At 43.6% G+C, this 18,991-nt stretch overlaps 1 protein-coding gene across 7 annotated transcripts; it reads right to left on the minus strand.

The window, feature by feature from the left end:
* Nucleotides 1-818: 818 nt before the first annotated feature.
* Nucleotides 819-18,949, minus strand: LOC106571443 (dnaJ homolog subfamily C member 5). Of its 7 annotated transcripts, XM_014144553.2 has the most exons (7): nt 18,636-18,949; nt 11,099-11,241; nt 10,611-10,824; nt 9,616-9,772; nt 7,687-7,904; nt 4,801-4,840; nt 819-3,955 (listed from the first exon to the last, which is right to left on the minus strand). In XM_014144553.2, the coding sequence occupies exons 2-5, from the start codon at nt 11,230-11,232 to the stop codon at nt 7,690-7,692; spliced, it is 720 nt and encodes a 239-aa protein (XP_014000028.1). In that variant the 5' UTR covers nt 11,233-11,241; nt 18,636-18,949; the 3' UTR covers nt 819-3,955; nt 4,801-4,840; nt 7,687-7,689. The 7 variants fall into 7 exon arrangements, with proteins under 7 accessions (XP_014000028.1, XP_014000024.1, XP_014000031.1 ...); XM_014144549.2 differs by lacking the exon at nt 4,801-4,840 and having other exon boundaries at nt 18,636-18,947; XM_014144556.2 differs by lacking the exon at nt 7,687-7,904 and having other exon boundaries at nt 18,636-18,940.
* Between the last annotated feature and the right edge of the window lie 42 nt (nt 18,950-18,991).

Consider the following 18,991-nt stretch of genomic DNA (forward strand, 5'->3'; position numbering starts at 1 on the left):
CTGGTTACTTAACAATTGAGGTCAATGCTGAGGTAAGGTTGAGCTATAGAGATAGATAGAGGACTCATCTTTGTATCTGTACCATTATTGTGTTTGTGACAGTATGGGCAGCTCAATTGAGGCTACAACCCATAGGAATCCCCACCCAGTTGACTTTGACTACTTTAAAATGGCAGAAGAATGATGGAAGCCCTCAACAGCGCTGCCCCATGCTAAAACAACCTTTTGACCGCTAGAGGCCTCTATCATTCTCTATGCTCTTAACTCATAGGAATCCCCACCCAGTTGACTACTTTAAAATGCTGGCGACCCTCAATGACAATGCTAAAACAGGTTATATCCATAAAGAGTCCTCTATCTATCTCTATGGGTCGAGCTGCTAATAAGCTTAAGGGGACGTTTATAGGACATGGCGGCTTTGTGCAGAGTAAGCCAAGCACACACCATACCGTACCCGTTCGCAGCCAAATCTCCATTCATACTTTACTCCACATCCTGGTTGCATTTATTTTACTGGAGTAGCCTACAGGCAGCCACCCGCTTACAATGTAGCTAGTGTCACTACTGTGGCTAATGGCTACAATTGAGCTATTCCTGATAAAGATAGTTTGGTACTTTTTCCTCATGGCAGCAGATCATATCTTCACCAAAGAGTGGTGATCTTTTGCTGGAGAGAACAGAGAAAGAATAGCGTTCTTCTGTGAACAGATATACTTTGTTTGTTCATGGAGAACTGAGAGCCATTCCTTTGATATCACACAAACTATTCTCAGTGTTGTGAATTCAGAGTACACAATAAATCACATAGAAGACAAACATTGTACAAATCCCCCTTCTTTTAATTGTTTCAATTTCATTATATATAAATACACATTTACAGATAATTTTTGTCCATGAAAGACATCATGGTGAATAATGAATGACATAATGAAAGCATTGACAAAATTACAATCATCAATCATATTATTAGTGGCCGAGTCCCCATAGTCCCGTGTTCTATAGGAGAGTGATGACATGGGGACAGCCCTGTCCCTACACTCAGAGCAGATATACACTTATCGTCTGCCTGCCTGCTACTGTAGACCAGAGCTATGGTGGCCTAGCCAGTTAAGACATAGCCTAGTTCCTCTGTCAACCCGCTGAGACAGCCTAGTTCCTCTGTCAACCCGCTGAGACAGCCTAGTTCCTCTGTCAACCCGCTGAGACAGCCTAGTTCCTCTGTCAACCCGCTGAGACAGCCTAGTTCCTCTGTCAACCCGCTGAGACAGCCTAGTTCCTCTGTCAACCCGCTGAGACAGCCTAGTTCTCTGTCAACCCGCTGAGACAGCCTAGCTCCTCTGTCAACCCGCTGAGACAGCCTAGCTCCCCTGTCAACCCGCTGAGACAGCCTAGCTCCCCTGTCAACCCGCTGAGACAGCCTAGCTCCTCTGTCAACCAGTTAAGACATAGCCTAGCTCCTCTGTCAACCAGTTAAGACATAGCCTAGCTCCTCTGTCAACCAGTTAAGACATAGCCTAGCTCCTCTGTCAACCAGTTAAGACATAGCCTAGCTCCTCTGTCAACCAGCTGCCCCTTGGTAAGGACCATGTTGGCTAGTCTAGGGTTTGCTCTTCCCAACTGTCTGTCAACGTGTTTTATTAAAACAGCTCTTTCGGTTTGACATAAAAAAATAAATAAAGGACAATGTACACCATTTAAAATGGGGATGATTCTTAAAACATTTCCCATTCATAGGGATTCTCAAATAATGTTATTTGCATGTGACACATGTGGTTGTGATTATTATTATTTACAGCAGATAAGGATCACCAGAATAAATGTATTCCTCCTCTCTGAGCCCTGGGGCCAGATACTGTACTGTTATGTTATGGTTTGTGAAAACACAACCAACAGTCTGAAATTTCAGGTGGGTTTTAGCTGTTAACTTATTGATATGAAGAGGTGAGAAAAGGTGCAATAATTCCAGTAACAAAATGATGCTGCTGATAGATCATTTCTATGTAAACACTCAGGAGAGAGCTACAAAAGATAAAATGGCTGCTTGACATCATTTGATGACATCATTTTAGTTTAGCTTATCTTCAGGGTTGCTCTTCAGCCAAAACACAAGGTGGTTAACGCCATGTACTAGCCCCTCTTCAGGAAACACAGAATGCCCTTTTCAAATGACAAACCACAACAAAACAACTGGGAGGGGATGAATGACTGACTGACCTCAGCACTACATGAACAAACCATCAACGATGTTGTACAATGCTACACACACACCTGGGACTGACTGACTCTCAATGACAATATGGCATTCATTCACTTCACTGTTTTCACTATTCTGATTACACAACATTGAGAAAGCCCTGACTCTGCACCCCCAGGGTTATAAAGAGAACTGTACTTAAGTACAGATAAACTGCTGGTTGGGTGATCTGGACAGATCCTAACCCTGCTGTGGGACATTGTATCATCTCATCACTGAGACTAGAAGTCGTGCCTCTTCAGCCCATAAAACATGGCAATCAGTCCACCAAAACCCCATGGAAAACAGCCTGGTGTGTTACTTCTTAAAAGGAAGTCAAATCAACATATGAAAAGTCTAAAATATTCAGTGATGGGATATCTCTGTAGGCAGTACAGCGAACAAAGTAGTCATCTAGGATGTGGCATAGCATGGTGTTAGTGGCTGGGTCAAACAGCCCCCTATAGTACATACCCACTCCCCTATGTCTCCATGTTACATCAGACTATGAGGAGAATGCAAAGCAAAACCACCATTGGAGATGGGAAACGTTTGATAAGTCGTTTGGTTGCAGTTAGCTAGCTGTAGTCAGTAGTCAGTTCCACCCAATAGAGAGTGCATTGTGCTGACTGTGGGTTTCAGTAAGCACTTGGCTGGACCCATGTTAGCCAACAGTCCATTAGAAATGATCATTTACCCACTTCACAGGTTTCAAAAGTGCATAGTAGACCCAAATGCATACATACACCTTAATTAAACAATCCTCTCAGGTTGGCTCTAGTGGCATGAGGAGAAACGTCTCTTTGGGAGCTGACTGTTGAACACATTGAGTGAGTGGCATCTAGTTTGGCTTTGGTCTAACTAACATAATTGTGACAGTTAGCAATTAAATTAAGCAATCAACACATTTTTCTTGTTTTATCCACCTGACATTTTCACTGTTTTTGAATGTCTACTGTATCCAGCCCCACTCTTGGGTCTCTTTCAGGTGGCGGGGAGACCCCTGGTTGTGTGGCATACTGTAGGTGCACCTGCAGCTGGCGGTATCGCTGGTAGTGGTGGGGTGGTGGCTGTAGTAAAGGGGTGTGGATACATGGGGTATGTATTTGCCAGTGCTGTACAATAGGGGCATGCAATTAAAACGAAGCACATGCAATCTGTTTGGGAGCCTTTACTTCCTCTGATCCATGCTTTAGTCTCCGGGGAGGTGGAATGTTTGGCTCAGGCCATTTAAAACTCAGACTGAACTTAAAAAGAGACAGTCTCCAATCCCACAGCGTTCTAACAGAGACAAGAGAGAGAAAGGGGGGGATAGATGAGGGAGGATAGAAACGGAGGGATGAAATGAAGTAGGGATAGTGTTCCAATCCTCAGTTTGGTGGATAGATAGACACATATATCACGTCATAAGGAGTCCTGGTCTCTTGGCAGCCTGCCGCTTGTGTCCATTAAGTTACATCTGTACCACAGTATGGGGGGGTTGACTGGCTGGCTGGTTGACTGGCACTAGTGACGGTTGGCCTGGCTGGCTGCTGGGGGCTCCAGTGTGGGGACCTCAGGGGCCTGGCCGTGCCCGCCGTAGGGTAGGGCTCCAGCGGGTAGATGGGGCTGGGAGGGGTCACTGCTGGGGCTTGGAGGTGGGCTGGCTGGCTGCAGGCTGGGAGGTCTCTGGAACCTCGATGGCGATGGAATGTGGCTGGATCACAATAGGGGCACGTGGACCTGCAGGAAGACATTGAACTGTGTCAGACTCACTGGGGAAAATAATAACCCTCAATAGAGAAAAGTTAGCCAAGTGTCCCATTCCATAACAAGTAGGTAAAGGACTAGGCTACATATAGGCTATGTGCTCTATGAATGAATTTAGCTTCTGCATTCTCTATGTTTTGTATGATACTAAAAGGTCAAATTCTGAAGTTAAATGAAGAACTAACAGGCATGTACAGACAGGTAACAATGATCCCAATGCATTTCACACGTCAATGGCAATGACTTTGTAAACATCAGATAACATATCAGGGTTCTGTAGATATAGACTAATGATGACCTGATGCCAATGAGGAAGACAATGCGGAAACATCCCAATAGGAACATCTGTCCAGGTTGAGGTTCATGAACACAATACAAGCCAAAAGCCTGTAACAATAGTAAAAAACACTCTCAAAAAATAAAGCAGCCAGGCTGAGGCTACAAGGGCAAAGTCTGGCTACCAGGTACACACTCTGTAAATCCTGTTGACAGGAAGCTTCCAACTCGCATCTAGCTTTGTTGCAATAAATCCTGTTATCAAAAAAATACAGCCTGTTGTCTTAACTAGAAGCAATTCATATGGGAATATATTATTAGCAGGAGGCATGACCTAAAGTTGGGCCCTTGTTTAACTGTTCTCAGGTGTAACCTGTCCTGAAATATTGAAAGCTCCATGTTCAGTAGGTGGAAAACGTTTTGAAACAAGGACGTGCTACCTGAGCGTGTCCAGTAAGGATACAGATTTTTGTTTTCCGTCGCAAAACGTTTTACTACGGTGTGCCCTACTGAACATGACCAAGTGTGTACCATGAACCTACCTGCCCTCCCCTGGCGATGCTCATCCACACTGTCACTTTCCTTATAGAGGACATCATCCATATGCAGCATAGAGGGAGAGCACAGAGCACTGCTTAGAAAGCACTTGTACTATTAGTTAGGCTACTACCCCTACTATATCAGATTACAATATAATGATAGTCCTATATTATTACATAGCCAAAGTCTCTTGAAGATTCCAGCTATCACTTTGGTAATGCTAAAGAGAGAATCAGACTAACATGTCAACAGGCATCATGGTGTTGAACAAACAGAGCACCAACAGAGAGGATGGTGCTGAGGAAGTAGGTATGAGGTGAAATGACAAAAACATATGGCCGGATGAGACAGGACAGCAGTGGCTCGTCTTAGGGGTATTGGTCTCCCACTGCACCACACACACACACACACCTGTCCCTACTACAGGTGACATTAGATCATGTCCCCACGAACAAACTTTCAAAAGACATCCTAATACTGTGGATATCATGGAATATTCCAGAGTATTGAAGAATTAGTATATTCCAGACAGGATGCATGTTTTGGAACATGTTTGATTTTGCACAGGCTTCATTCCTTTCACTCTGTCATTTAGGTTAGTATTGTGGAGTAACTACAATGTTGTTGATCCACCCTCAGTTCTCCTATCACAGCCATTAACTATTTTAAAATCACCATTGGCCGCATGGTGAAATCCCTGAGCAGTTTCCTTCCTCTCTGGCAACTGAGTTCGGAAATACACCTGTATCTTTGTAGTGACTGGGTGTATTGATACACCATCCAAAGCATAACTGATAACTTCACTATGCTCAAAGGGATATTCAGTGTCTGCTTTTTTATTTTTTCCCCCATCTCCCAATAGGTGCCCTTCTTTGCGAGGCATTGGAAACCCTCCCTGATCTTTGTGTTTGAAACTGTGCTTGAAATGTACTTCTCGAATGGGGACCTTACAGATAATTATATGTGTGTGGTACAGAGATGGGGTAGTCATAAAATTATGTTAACCACACAGAGTGAGTCCATGCAACTTATTATGTGACTTGTTAAGCACATTTTAACTCCTGTACTTATTTAGGCTTGCATTAAAAGGGGTTGAATACTGATTTACTCAACACATTTCAGTTTTTCATTATTTTGTAAAAAACTAAATTCCACTGACATTATGGGGTATTGTGTCTAGATCAGTCTCAAATTAATTGATTTTAAATTCAGGCTGTAAACACAAGAAATGTGGAAAAAGTCAAGGGGTATAAATACTTTCTAAAGGTAATGTACCTCTACAAAAGGCCCCAGGGGGATCAAAGCGTTGTGTTAGCATATTTACATTTACATTTAAGTCATTTAGCAGACGCTCTTATCCAGAGCGACTTACAAATTACGAAAAACAGACTGTGCTTTTAGCACATATCCACAGGCTAGGTTTTCAACTAACCAGCCTGACATTATATTGATGTTTTTAATATGAATAGACGACTACTGTTTATTGAAGGCATCTAATGTCTTGTGGGTTGAGTGAGTACTTGGCTGCTGTGGGGCCCTGTTTTGTCTTGTGAAGTTCACTTGTTACATCCTATTAAAATGCCTAAAGCCGGTAGTACACTACACAATTCGGGCACCGATTTAGCTGTTCCAGATACGTTTTTGAGATTGGAGACAAAATCCTCATTGTTGCCTACTCAGCGCACGCGGCTGTCACCGACGCTCGTTTAATGTGAGCGGGTCAGAGACGCCATCTGAGGGCTACCGATCTCGTCTTGGAGCAGCCCCAGACATCTCAATATTTTCAAACATGTTGGATTTTATTGGCACAAAATCTGCAATACTTTTGTAGTGTGAAATGTGCAACGACAAGTTTTGAGACCGGTGATCAACAAAAGCCAATGAGTGCTCGCCAAAGAAAACAGTGAGATGATGACATTTTTTTCGCGTCACCCAGAAGTTGTGAACTCTTTCGAGCAGGAGCCATGACTACTAGGATGAGTTTGTACTTGCCTTAAACCAAAGCGTCAACTCGTTCCAGCTCTGAAGTTCACAAGCAATAGAAATTTCAACTCTGTTTGTCATGCGTCAATGTCTGACAGAAAACGTTTATGAGACTGCTTTGAGCCACAGCTCGTTCTAGCTACGTTAACAATCTAATCACATCATTGTTTTTGCGAGACTACGTGGTGGTATGGAGAATCCTCACGACCAAGTGAAGACTCTTGTAGCGTGTGACCCCCTTTTCTGTACCAGGTGGTTTATTGTGCGCACCACCATGTTGGCAAGACAAGAAACTACAGGAAAGACATTCGTTTAACATGAGAGGCTCAGCGATGTTTGGATTTTGAATGTCGTAGTGTACACCCAGCATAAGCGTCTCTGTGGTCTTACTGGTAAAGTAATGGGATACTGGGCATAGATTAGGCTATAGCTTAATGACCATAAACCATGCCTAATTAACAAAGAGATTACATCCACTTTATCACCAAGGCAGCAAAGAGTTACTACAGATACATTCACGATGGACCAAACACTGACAAAATACTTAGCGATCAAGTTAACTGAAATGATTGTTATTGAGTTGCTCCATCCGTGGCAAAATTAGGTCCACTACATTATATACACACAAGGCAAGCTCATACATGCAGCCATGCTCAAAACATTCTGAAGCAACAGCCATGACATCATGCAACTCAACACTGACAGGCAAACAGATTGGATGGTTAGTGAGTCAGTTGAACAAACAGCTGAACATAGTACAAAGGCACCATGTGTCACTATGAGCAAACACAGTCTGGTGAAACGGGTTGCTTTGAGGCGTGGCAACGTGCACAGGAAGCGGGACGGATGGACACGATGCAGTTGGGTTGAGTACAGCAAGTACATCAGGGAGACGGGGGGCTTACGAGTCATTTAGACTCCGGCAACGTTTCGCCTGGGTTCTCAGCAGCCATCGGCCTGGTCGGGTTGTCAACCACTGCAGGGCCTAGGCTGATGGCAGGGTCTAGGCAGTTGGCAGGGTCTAGGCAGCTGGCAGGGCCTAGGCTGGTGCTCTCAGCCACAGGACTCGATACAGCTATAGGTACGGCTACAGGTATGGGCTGCACAATGATTACCGTGTCACCTGGTGGATCAAAACACAAACGTACAGAAACACCTCTGTCAGAATGATATAAACCAGGCCTGCTCATTGGGCCAGAGTATACTGATATGTTATCCCCACATCGATACTGCCCTGGGGCTGTTAGCGTGTCATGTTTGGTTTCCTTTTCAGTTACTGTAAATGAAGCGCAGTTCCTGTTTTTGTGTGATACGGTGAGGAGATTATTCATATCATCTAGGTATTCGCCTGAACATGTTGTGAATATCTCTGAAACCAATAGCAAAACAAATTGCATTGTCATTTTGCTTATAACGCCTTATACTGAAAGTCCAAATGGTGTGACAGTCATTTGGGCTAAGGGTCGTGGCTATGGGGTCACCATGGTCACGGATCACTCCTCAGAACAAAAAAACAAGGCAATTAGGAGTGTAGTCCTTGGAACTGTTTTCTATTGGGTGATCTGCTGTGTAAAGAGGCAACATGAGTGAAGGAGCTGAGAGTCCTGTCCTCAGACCAACCAGTTAAGACACGACACATGACGCTGAGGCAGAGAGCATCCTCTGAGATCTGACAGGATTACATGCATCTTTCTCATCTCGCCCTGTCCCAGCCCCGGTCCCAGCCCCGGTCCCTGTCCCGGTCTCTGTCCCGGTCCCAGCCCCGGTCCCGGTCCCAGCCCCGGTCCCTGTCCCAGCCCCGGTCCCTGTCCCGGCCCCTGTCCCGGCCCCTGTCCCGGTCCCAGCCCCGGTCCCAGTCCCTGTTCTGGGGACCACTGATGGGAGAGGGTAAAACAAAGAGCTTCTTGTTGGGCTTGAAATGTTGGAAGAAAAGAAACACTTGACATCTCTACCTGTTAATGTTGACATGTTATTGCTCACTGTTCTGACACTACATCCATCGCTTTTACACATCCAAAAATACCAAACAACAACATTATATTACCCATTCTGGTAAAGGAGCATTGTGATACAAGGCACATTTCTGCACTAGCAGACAAATTATCATCATCTAATTTACTCAGACTGAGGAGAGTGATGATTATAATTTCAACATGGTAGAAAAAATATTTAAATAAACGTCAGAGGGCTCTCACTTGGATAATCTCCTCCTCTATGATATGAACTAGCTGTCTCTCATTCAGAGTATGAGTAAGCTATAAATACCTGCACATCAAGGTAATCTAAGGGCTAGCCTGCAGCCTCTACCTCCTGGGCAGGACCAGGTGCTGTAGACCCAGAGTCCTGCCTAGCTGGACTAAACACCGGTGCCCCCCCTCCTCTATTCCCTAATCCCTTCCTCCCATCCCTGTTTGGCTGCTCTGGCCCCATCTGTGCTCTGCTGTTTCCCTGCCCCTCCTCCCTCTTCTTTCCTCCTCTGAAAGGAAGTGACAGCGTTAAGTCAGGCTGAAAAACCCACATCTGCGAGGCGGCCTGTCGCTGAGGTAGTGTGTAGTGGCGCCAGGACCCAGGAGAAGGGCCAACACAGAAGGATTGGGGGGCACACTGTATTTATCCTGTTACCCTCCTCATGAGCTCTATCCCACCTATAGTAGTCTATACTATACAATAGAAAAATGGATATGTGCACTAGCATACTTAGTTTATTACCCAATGCCAAACTGTCCCCAGCCTACTTACTAGCGCCCCAAACATCCTAACACATACTACCTGCCACCAACCCAAAATACCCCCCCATTTAAAAACTCCCCCGTCCCCTCCCAGCGTGGTCTCACCTCTGTCCGTCTCAGCTTTGATCTGGGCCTCCAGGTCCTCTGGGTCCACGTACTGGTAGTGATCATCCTCCTCCGGTGGCTTGCACTTCCCGCAGCAGAAACAGCAGCAGCAACAGCAGCAGCAGCAGGAGAAGACAGTGCAGCACACGGCCATGGTCTGCAGCACAAGGGCATAACACAAACACACAGCATTATCAGTACGGAGCTTCTCCCGATCACATATACCCAGTCGGGACAGTCACCCGCTGTCTTCCTGCTTGCAGGAGAACTTATGTCTAGCCTCAGATCTACAGGGTGATCAAGTGAGAGAAGCTAGGGGATATTAGCAGCAGAGACAGTGTAATACATGTGGATGCTCTCAATAATCCTATTGTACCAAGCATTTCTAGGGTATAAATAAGTGGAGCGGTTTTGTTTCTCCCTGAAATGTTCCTTTCTTTTGTAGTTTTCTTTGTAGATGAAAGCAGAGTGAGGTTTGTGAGACAGTCAGTGGATCTTCATCACTGCATCTAGACCTCTGTACTTACTCTACTCAGCATCAAAGGCCACACATCTCAGAGTGACTGAGCACAACTACACAGAACACAATTCTAAATAAAGACTGCTTTGCACCTGGAGCCATCTGTCTGATGGAAACAGAAAAACACAGTACACTGACAGGTTGAGAGGGAGGTAACTATGAAACTTGTCAAAGCAATTATACACAAATACTTATATACTGTCAATGTACTCCCAACAGGGATTACAGTAGGGTGTCTAATGCATGGAGAAGACAGTACTAAACAGTGAATTCTATCCATAACATTGTCTAATAAAATCCCAGCAGCTCTTAGTGTGATGAGTGTTTGAGTGGCTGTGAAAGAAGTCCAGTCAGTATGTCATCACTGAGACAGTCAGCTGGGAGAGTGGGGCTACTCACCCCCACTGTCGGAGGCTACAGCACTACTGACTACACCCCGGATAACCTAATATATTACCCTGTTAGACTCTCTCACCTTAAACCACCACTTGGACATGAGGAAGTAGTATTTGACGCTCTCCTCTCCAAACTGCTCGGACACATAGAGGCCCATGGAGCCGTACTCGTCGTAGATCCTCCTCTTGCCGTCATCGTTCAGGATGGAGTTGGCGTTGTTGATCTCTTTAAACTTATCTGCAGCCTCCGGGTTGTCTGGGTTCTTGTCTGGGTGGTACTTCAACGCTAGTTTCCTGTAAATAGATGGATGAATTAACAAATGGATGGATGGATGAATAAATTAATCTCAGTCCACACCACCACATACACATTTGAAGAAACTCTAAATCCTATAAAGAGCTTTTACCTCATTAAAAGTAATTGTTCTGTGTCTGACGACAGATCCAAAATGGACCAACTCCTGAATAAAGCTGATCATTAACTTGCTCCGGGGAAATAGAGAAACAGGCTTACAGGTTGAGAAACAGGCTATGTAGCTATAACGACCAGAGACAGGCTGAGTGTTACCTGTAGGCTCTCTTGACGTCCTCAGCGGAAGCTCCTTTCTCCAGGCCTAGCACCTTGTACAAGCTCTCCCCTGTGGTGGACATCTTCCTCTGGGGGCCAGGCCGGTTTGGCTCAGTTGCGCCTGTCGTGGCCATGGCTGAAGTCTGCCAAGATACACAGTCACACAGGAGGTTAGCACTAAGACACACACACACACACACACACCCTAGGGAACTGGAACACCTAGTACACATTTTTACATTTTAGTCATTTAGCAGACGCTCTTATCCAGAGCGACTTACAGTAGTGAATGCATACACTTCATGCATTTATTAGTTATTTAAAAAAAAAAATTGTACTGGCCCCCCGTGGGAATCAAACCCACAACCCTAGCGTTGCACACACCATGCTGGCGTTGCAAACACCATGCTCTACCAACTGAAACTGAGCCACAGGGAAGACACCCTAGGGAACTGGAACAGCTCTGCCTAGAATATCCCATCTCATAAACCCAATGTCAATACAAGGATACTGTATGAACCAGCAAAACACAAGGATATAGCATTCAGCACTGGCTGGGTTTATGTTTTAACAATGTCTGCACACATATGTAAGAACTGGGCCTATACACAACCCTTACAGATCATTTTAAACCACAATAAACTTAGCGTAGCGCAGATGAATTTGGGATTAAACTCCAAGACGGAGTGTAGTGAAGTGCGTTAAATGTGTTAAACATGAATAATGCATCACAACTGTGGAGCCTCCATCTGAAATCCCTGTGATTAAAACAAAGCAGAAGGCCAGCAGTGAGACTCCAACGCTCCACACAGCCACACATTCTGCTGAACAGGACAATAGCCCTGCTGTGGCACACACACACACACACACACACACACGCACACACGCACACACGCACACTGTGACTACTGGTGACTAGTAATGCCCTGGGCAGGCTTGAGCTAAAGGCGATTACATTTTGCTGATCACGCACCGATTACTCACACAAGTCAACATGGGGCAATCCTAGACTGGCCCTGGCCCGGCGAGACGGCCCTGAACAGCCAGCACCGCACAGAGACAGGCTTAGGAGGCTTGGCTGGGGAGGAACCTGTAGTCTACAAGTTGTTGCAAGGGGGAACAGTAAATGGTGGCAAAAGGCTACAAGCAGTAGCAGACTAGCAGTAAACTACAATACCTGCCCATTTCCTGTTGATTCCCTTCAGGCTGGTGTTGTCCCAACACTGAAAAGGTGGTCTCTGTAATTACCTTTGTCTTACATTGGAACTGGTCAGTCTCCAAGTCAAGGATTTCTATCTGCTCAACAACCACCAAACTTTACTCACACACTTCCAAAGCTTGTTTTCCACCATGAATTACCTCTGCTATCCGGCCTGTCTGTCAGCCATTCACTAAAGCCCCAGTTCCAATGTTCCACTGGCTCAGGCCCAGCCTCAATTCTAATCAGTTAAAAGAAAATAACTTGTGAATAGTCTGTAGAGAAAAGGGACTTCACAATTACAGGGCTAAATGGGGTAAAGAGAGACAGCACAACAAGGCATCCAGCATTTTAGATAGGACCTACCTAGGCCTAAGCTGATTGTTTCCTGTGCATTGCAGTAAGATAAATAACTTTCTGAAGTGGCATACTGTTATTTCCTTTGTTTCATTACACAATGCCAGAGCATGGGGCATTCATTATCAGACCCATTATCTCTGCCTTGTCAGTGACGATTGATTTGTTGACCAAGCTTGTACTCTGATCACTTCACCTTCTTGCCGACAGTGTTTTCTCATCAATGCACAGTGTCTTAGAGCTGTGCCAAGCCTCTCCCATGGGCCCAGAAACCTGTGAGGGGCCCAGCCCAGGGACACTGAGTAAGCACAGTGGGGTGAGAGAGAGGGGGAAAAAATACATTAGTATCTCTTAGGGCAGGGGTTCCCAAACTTTTTCCACTCGGGCCACACTTCCAGCATTGGGGAACACCCCCCCCTCCCGCGAGCGCGCCATGTCTATTTCTATTGGTACAAACACTATTCATGACACAAAATGTTCACACCACTCTTGTTGGTGGAGAGAGTTTCACAGGTTTAAAGCTCATTTCCTGCAATTCCACATATTTTGTCATGGGGTGCAATGAAAATGTTGCAGTTTAAAGCAAATTTTCTTGCAATTCTATACATTTTGCCATGTCTAATGTGTATACATGTGATATTAGAGTGACAAAATATACAACAATATCTATGGGCTAAAAAAACTAAAAAAAAATGGGCAAGTTGATGTGGACATTTCTGACAAGTTATAAATAGCTCTCTAAGGTATACAATGACTGACATGACAAGAGGAACTGATGATGCACTACCCAATTTAGAAATTGCACCTTGTGCCTTCTACTACTGCGACTTTCAAGAGTAAGTTTAAAGCCAGACTGAGATCCTTTAAAAAATAAAAATAATAATAAGGGCCCCACAGTTTGGTAACCACTGTCCTAGGGGAGAAAAATTGAAGGCACCTTTTCAATAACACACAGATCCCTTGATTCCTGGAAGAGATGTGACATGATGTGTGTTTGCTATGATTATGCTTCAGTTATGGTCATTACACTGTTTCTGGGTTATAAAATGTAGGCCAGCAAGTAAGGCCAAGTGGTTTTTCCCTGTGTGCTCCACACTGGCACACGTCAAACGTTGTGACACAGAGTAAAATGTGTGCATCCAGGTAGGTTTGGGCGGTATCGAGATATCCATATGGTCTTCTTTCGTACCGGGATTTACGGTATTACCGGCATAGCACACAAGGGGGCACTAAAGACGCATAAAAAGCCCATTGGGCCTCTATTACCAGAATGCTAACAGAATTTGCAAAAACGAATAGTGAAATCAGACACTGTTAGCTAAATGCTAACGAGCAAAAAAAGAGAAAAAACGAATTGCAAATACAAGCAAATCAAGCTCAAAGTTATACAAGCAGCGCTAGTAACTGGAATAGAAGGAAGAGCAGCATGTGTACACGGAGCAGATAGGAGGAGAAAGAAAAAAACCACTAGTAGGAAGCACAGGGAAAAATAGCAGCTGTACAGATAACTCATCAAGAGCTCTTTGACTTCGGGCAGAAAGCCATTATATGATGGCAAACATTTACTAGTGAATTGCATACGAGTGTAACTTCATCACCTTGTGCGCCGCAAAACAGAGACTCGTCAATAGATCTAGAATGCTATGGACTCACCAGCTCGCTTTCTCCTGTTGTGCTGTTTACAAACACGTGACTGGCTCAACTGTTCTGGAGAACTATGGTAAGCTTCATAATTTAAAATAATGTGACAGGTGAAATAAAGAACGCAATCTGCTAAGGTATTGCACAAGTTGACTGCAGGTAATAACTTAAAAGTAGCTACAAATATTTAAATTAAGTGAAAACTATTTCTTTGAAGTTCTTGACAGTATTGAAAAACCATCCTGTGGCTTTTTCAAATACAACGGTATACGTCGAGAGGCTCCTGTGGGTTAGCGAGAGTAGACATGGCCCAGTGCCTGTCAAAGCCACCACTTGACACTCCGGAAAAGACGGCAGCCCGGGAGCACTTCTAGCTTGGGTGTGAAACGGTCTGTACACAGGCTCTGACAAGCTTTACCTAGTCGGCTAGTCCCTGGCTTGGCTACACCATCTCTTCTCTTACCTAGCTGAGACTGAGCCAAGGGAACCCCTGGCTAAGATGATACACAGGCAAGGCCGGGTGCATGAGTTGGTCTTCATACTCAACATGTCATCAGGGTTCATGACCCCTGACAGGTCACTCCTGATGTGGAACTTTCTCACACTAATATGCAAAAATCCCATAGGCATAACTGATATGCCTAAATAAGGACAAAGACTGGATTAATGGAAGAAGAGTTCTTTATCTAGGCCTAAGTAACTATTTAATTGGCCCTACTTGCTAAATATATCAACAAGTCAGAGATGGAAAGATCAAACAAATTTGAAGAACAGCCACTGTGATCATGTGACAGCCAAATTACCTTAATGTGAAAGAGAGAACACAGAGAGGCAGCAGCACTCAAGCAGCCTGCTGTCAGTGCTAGGCTTAATCAAGGGTATTTTGCATTCTTTTGCCATCCTCTTGTTTCTCACAGAAGGCAATTTTTTTGTTGCCTTTTCAAGTGATTCAAGAGCCGGATGTTGTTCTTACAGAACTTTCATAAACATCCCAGGGATGAGGGCTGCTTCAGGACATTTAAAGACAACTACTTCCGTACCTTGTCAATGGAAAATGATCATATCTGATTTTATTTGCCACCATAAACTTTAACAGCAGCAACCTCTGATTTAAGGTTGAAACCTGAGATATATAAAATAAAATACAAGTCTCTAGGCCTAAAACATTGCTACAATGTTAAACATGCTTCAGTGGGGGGTAAGGACAACTCAATGACCAAGACAAGTAGTAGGACAGACTGGCAATTCAACATCTAACCTGCACCTCTTGCTCATAACCAGAGTATAAACTAGGCCTAACCGACCCAAAAACAGGGCTTGACTAACTTTTTTTGCCACCTGTCCTTTGGACTTGTAAAACATATATATTTTTCACTTGTCCAAAAAATGTTATATCATTGTATGATGCAATGAACCACTTATTTTACTATAGCAAAAAATACAAAAATGCAGGCTACACTCTTCCTATTGGCTTTTTTGCATATTCAAACCGGTATTAAAATACAACACTGCCTCTTTAAGGCTCTCCTGGAGGATGGTTGGCCACCCTAAAAACATTACAACTAAATACTTTGATGTTTGTATGTCTACCATTCAAAACAGACTCTGTGACGACAGATCCAAAATTCATACAACCAACCGCACATAAACACAATCAAAAAAGCAATGAGGCTGATGCAACAGATCAGAAGTATATCATAAAATGTTAATTTAGTTGTATTTCTTCATATTATATGTTTAACAATGCGCACACGGTTCTAGGCTATTATCGAACGTCCCAAATTCTATTAGGGGAAACATCACTCAAAAGCGCACAGCAATCGCGAGCGGTTTAACGTGATAGAGTTGCCCAAAGGCCGGCAGATGGCGATGTTGAGTTAATCTTACCGTCCAAACGCATTGTATGCAGCTGGCAATGACAATACACTCATATCCCCGGTGGAACGGTTCATACCTAAAACATTCTCCATTCCGGCACCAATGCTTCGATTTCCTCAAATGTATTCAATGCGTGAAGGCGTGAAAAAAACTGGGAAAATATGCATACTTTCCTTATGAAACAATCAGGTTGCAGCAGTCGGTTGTTTACTCCTCGCTGAATGCGGGGCGCAATATCAGGAAGTAGCATTCCTAGGCATTAGACACTTGCATGGTGGTAAAAAATGGTGTTTCAAAAGAAAATATGCATATTTTTCCTGTTTTTTCCCCCGCGTTCTCGCCATTAAATGAAGTTGAGGAAATCGAAACCTTTGCAGCCTGAAATGAGAATGTTTTAGGTACAAACCAGTCCACGGGGGATACAAGTGTATTGACGGTTGCACACAGTACAATGCGTTTGGACGGTCAAATTAACTCTCAATATCGCCATCTGACGACCTTTGGGCAAATCTAAAGATGCATCAACTAGCATGAGTTACTGATAGACTAGGATTATGTATTTGGCTGCTGGACAATAAAATAACGTTGATTTAAAAACCAACAGAACATGAGAAATATGCTGGTTTCAATGGCATATTAAGTGTTTACAAAATAATTCCCTTAACATTTCTATGGACGTATTTGGCTAGGCTAATTTGAAACAAGGTAAGACATGCTTTAGAAAATAAACAAAGTATAGGTTTTAAACAATTAGGTTTATGGTTAAATAGTTTTAAAATGCTGACCGCCTCTGCTCAAATTCAAAGTGGGTGATGTGCGGTGCGTTTACTGGCATTTCGCCTCTATATGTCATTAAAAGTCGGCTACATTTTCTGGCGCTTCATGTCAGCATTGGTTTGGACATGAGGCTGTAGCCAATATGCATAGGCTATCACCTTCATCAGAATTTCCCAAACTCGGTTCTGCCCCCCCCTTTTATTTATTTATGTACATGAAAAATAGATTAATATTATTCCAATGTTACCCTCTGATCGGTGTAATTGTTTGATATTGTAATGTGATTTTTTTTACTTGTCCATTTGAACAATGTTAATCTATATTCTTGTCGGATGGACAAGAGGACCAGCTTTAATGTCGATCCCTGTGGGGATTTGTGTAATTGCTGGCTGCTACAAATACTTGATGCAAAACTATTGACATAATCCATGACTAATCTGTAAAATACCACACCAGGATTTTGCTATGACACCTCACATTTGACCTCACAACAGCTGGGCCAAAAGGGATTTGGAAGACTGACATCATGGCGGTAAAATATCTACATTAATCATCACAAACCTATACTAGTTATGTTGACAAAACGCAAAACAAGAACCGTTTGAGCCATCTATTCTGTGACAGGAGATTGAAGAAACACACAGCATCTACGTGTTGCTATGACACACATGGCAGTGAGGGCTGGCAAGGGTGTGATCAAAATAAGAGACAAAACATTATGCAATAGCTAACTCACACGAGATGAAACCGATAGCTGTAGCTATAGATTTGCGATTGCCATAGAATAATCCATGCAATCATAATTGTTTCTTTCTGATATTGTAAGGAACGTAGGGTTTTTAATAGTCTGCTGGGTGTCTTGTAACCACTGCTGTGTCCTTGTCTTTATAACGTTATATTGTCCATTCCATAATCCCTTGCTAATCTCCACATGGATAATTACTTTCCATTTTTACATCGTCTTTTCCCCATACAAGAATAATCTAACATTGGCTATCTAGCTACATCTGCAGTGCTAGGTAGCAAGCTACAGTAACGTTAACTAGTAACGACATTGCAATTATTTTTGCACATAGCTATGTGGCGTTTGCTCGAGATATGCAGATGTGAATTAGCTCGCTAGTTAGCTAAATTAACCCAGGCACTGGCCAAAATGTTTTACTAACTAAACTAGCTGTCAATGTTGTCAATAACATTTTTGGGAGCGGCAATTGTACCGTTAGCTGGCTATTAGCCAACTATCTAAAAATATGAACGCTTATTGGAAGGTTATTGGTTAGTAATGAGAAGCTGGTGTTTATCAACTGATATTTCAAAATGTGTTTCAACTGCAAAAGTCGACGTGCTGCTCAGCTGACTGTCACGAACGCTAATTTAGCCAACTAGCTACGCTGATGTCAGAATTAGTTCCCATGAATATTCACTCTAATAATGTTCCCTGAAACAAGCGTGCGTCCAAACAATGTATTTAACCAACCCAATACAATATCAATCTGCAACCGCATGCCAGAGTAGGTCGTTGCGTTAGGCTGTAACGTTACACAATGTCCATGGGTTTCTGGACTGTCCTCGCCACCAGACCCCACACTTGTTCGCTGGCTCAGTAGCTAGCCAAAACCGACTAGTGTAGCTTGAAAAAAAATCTACTCCCGTGGCTCAGGTCAGGGCGACTTTACGACGTCTTACCTTGTGCAAATTGGAAGAGGTATATTTCGCTGTGGCATAGAGGCATCCACTTTGTATGTCAAGATTGCCAGACAATGTGTCAATGTATCCGTCCCTCCTAAAAATGCTAGCTACTATCGTTTCAGTACCATTAGCCACAGTAGACAAGGGACGTCTGATTGGTTGAAGCCCTCGTCTCAGAAGCAATGAACAGCGTCATATCCTTACAAATGTGGCGCTTGTGAAATTCAAGTTTTTTTTTTTAAGTATAGTTTTTTTTCTAACTACTGTAATTCTGTGTTCTATGAAAACTAAAATTGTAACCAACGATGATTGAGCCAAGTTTGTTGTTCGGTCTCATGTTGGACCACCACTAT

This window comes from Salmo salar, chromosome ssa15 (genome assembly GCF_905237065.1).
Source record: "Salmo salar chromosome ssa15, Ssal_v3.1, whole genome shotgun sequence".
Classification (NCBI taxonomy): domain Eukaryota; kingdom Metazoa; phylum Chordata; class Actinopteri; order Salmoniformes; family Salmonidae; genus Salmo; species Salmo salar.

What these genes read in the sequence shown, in the direction of transcription:
- LOC106571443 (XM_014144553.2), bottom strand. Translation starts at nt 11,232, where the DNA reads ATGGCCACGACAGGCGCAACTGAGCCAAACCGGCCTGGCCCCCAGAGG. An exon ending in TGTCCAAGTGGTGGTTTAAG is followed by an intron (nt 9,773 to 10,610) that starts GTGAGAGAGTCT and finishes CTTGTGCTGCAG; the next exon opens with ACCATGGCCGTGTGCTGCAC. An exon ending in CAAAGCTGAGACGGACAGAG is followed by an intron (nt 7,905 to 9,615) that starts GTGAGACCACGC and finishes TTGATCCACCAG; the next exon opens with GTGACACGGTAATCATTGTG.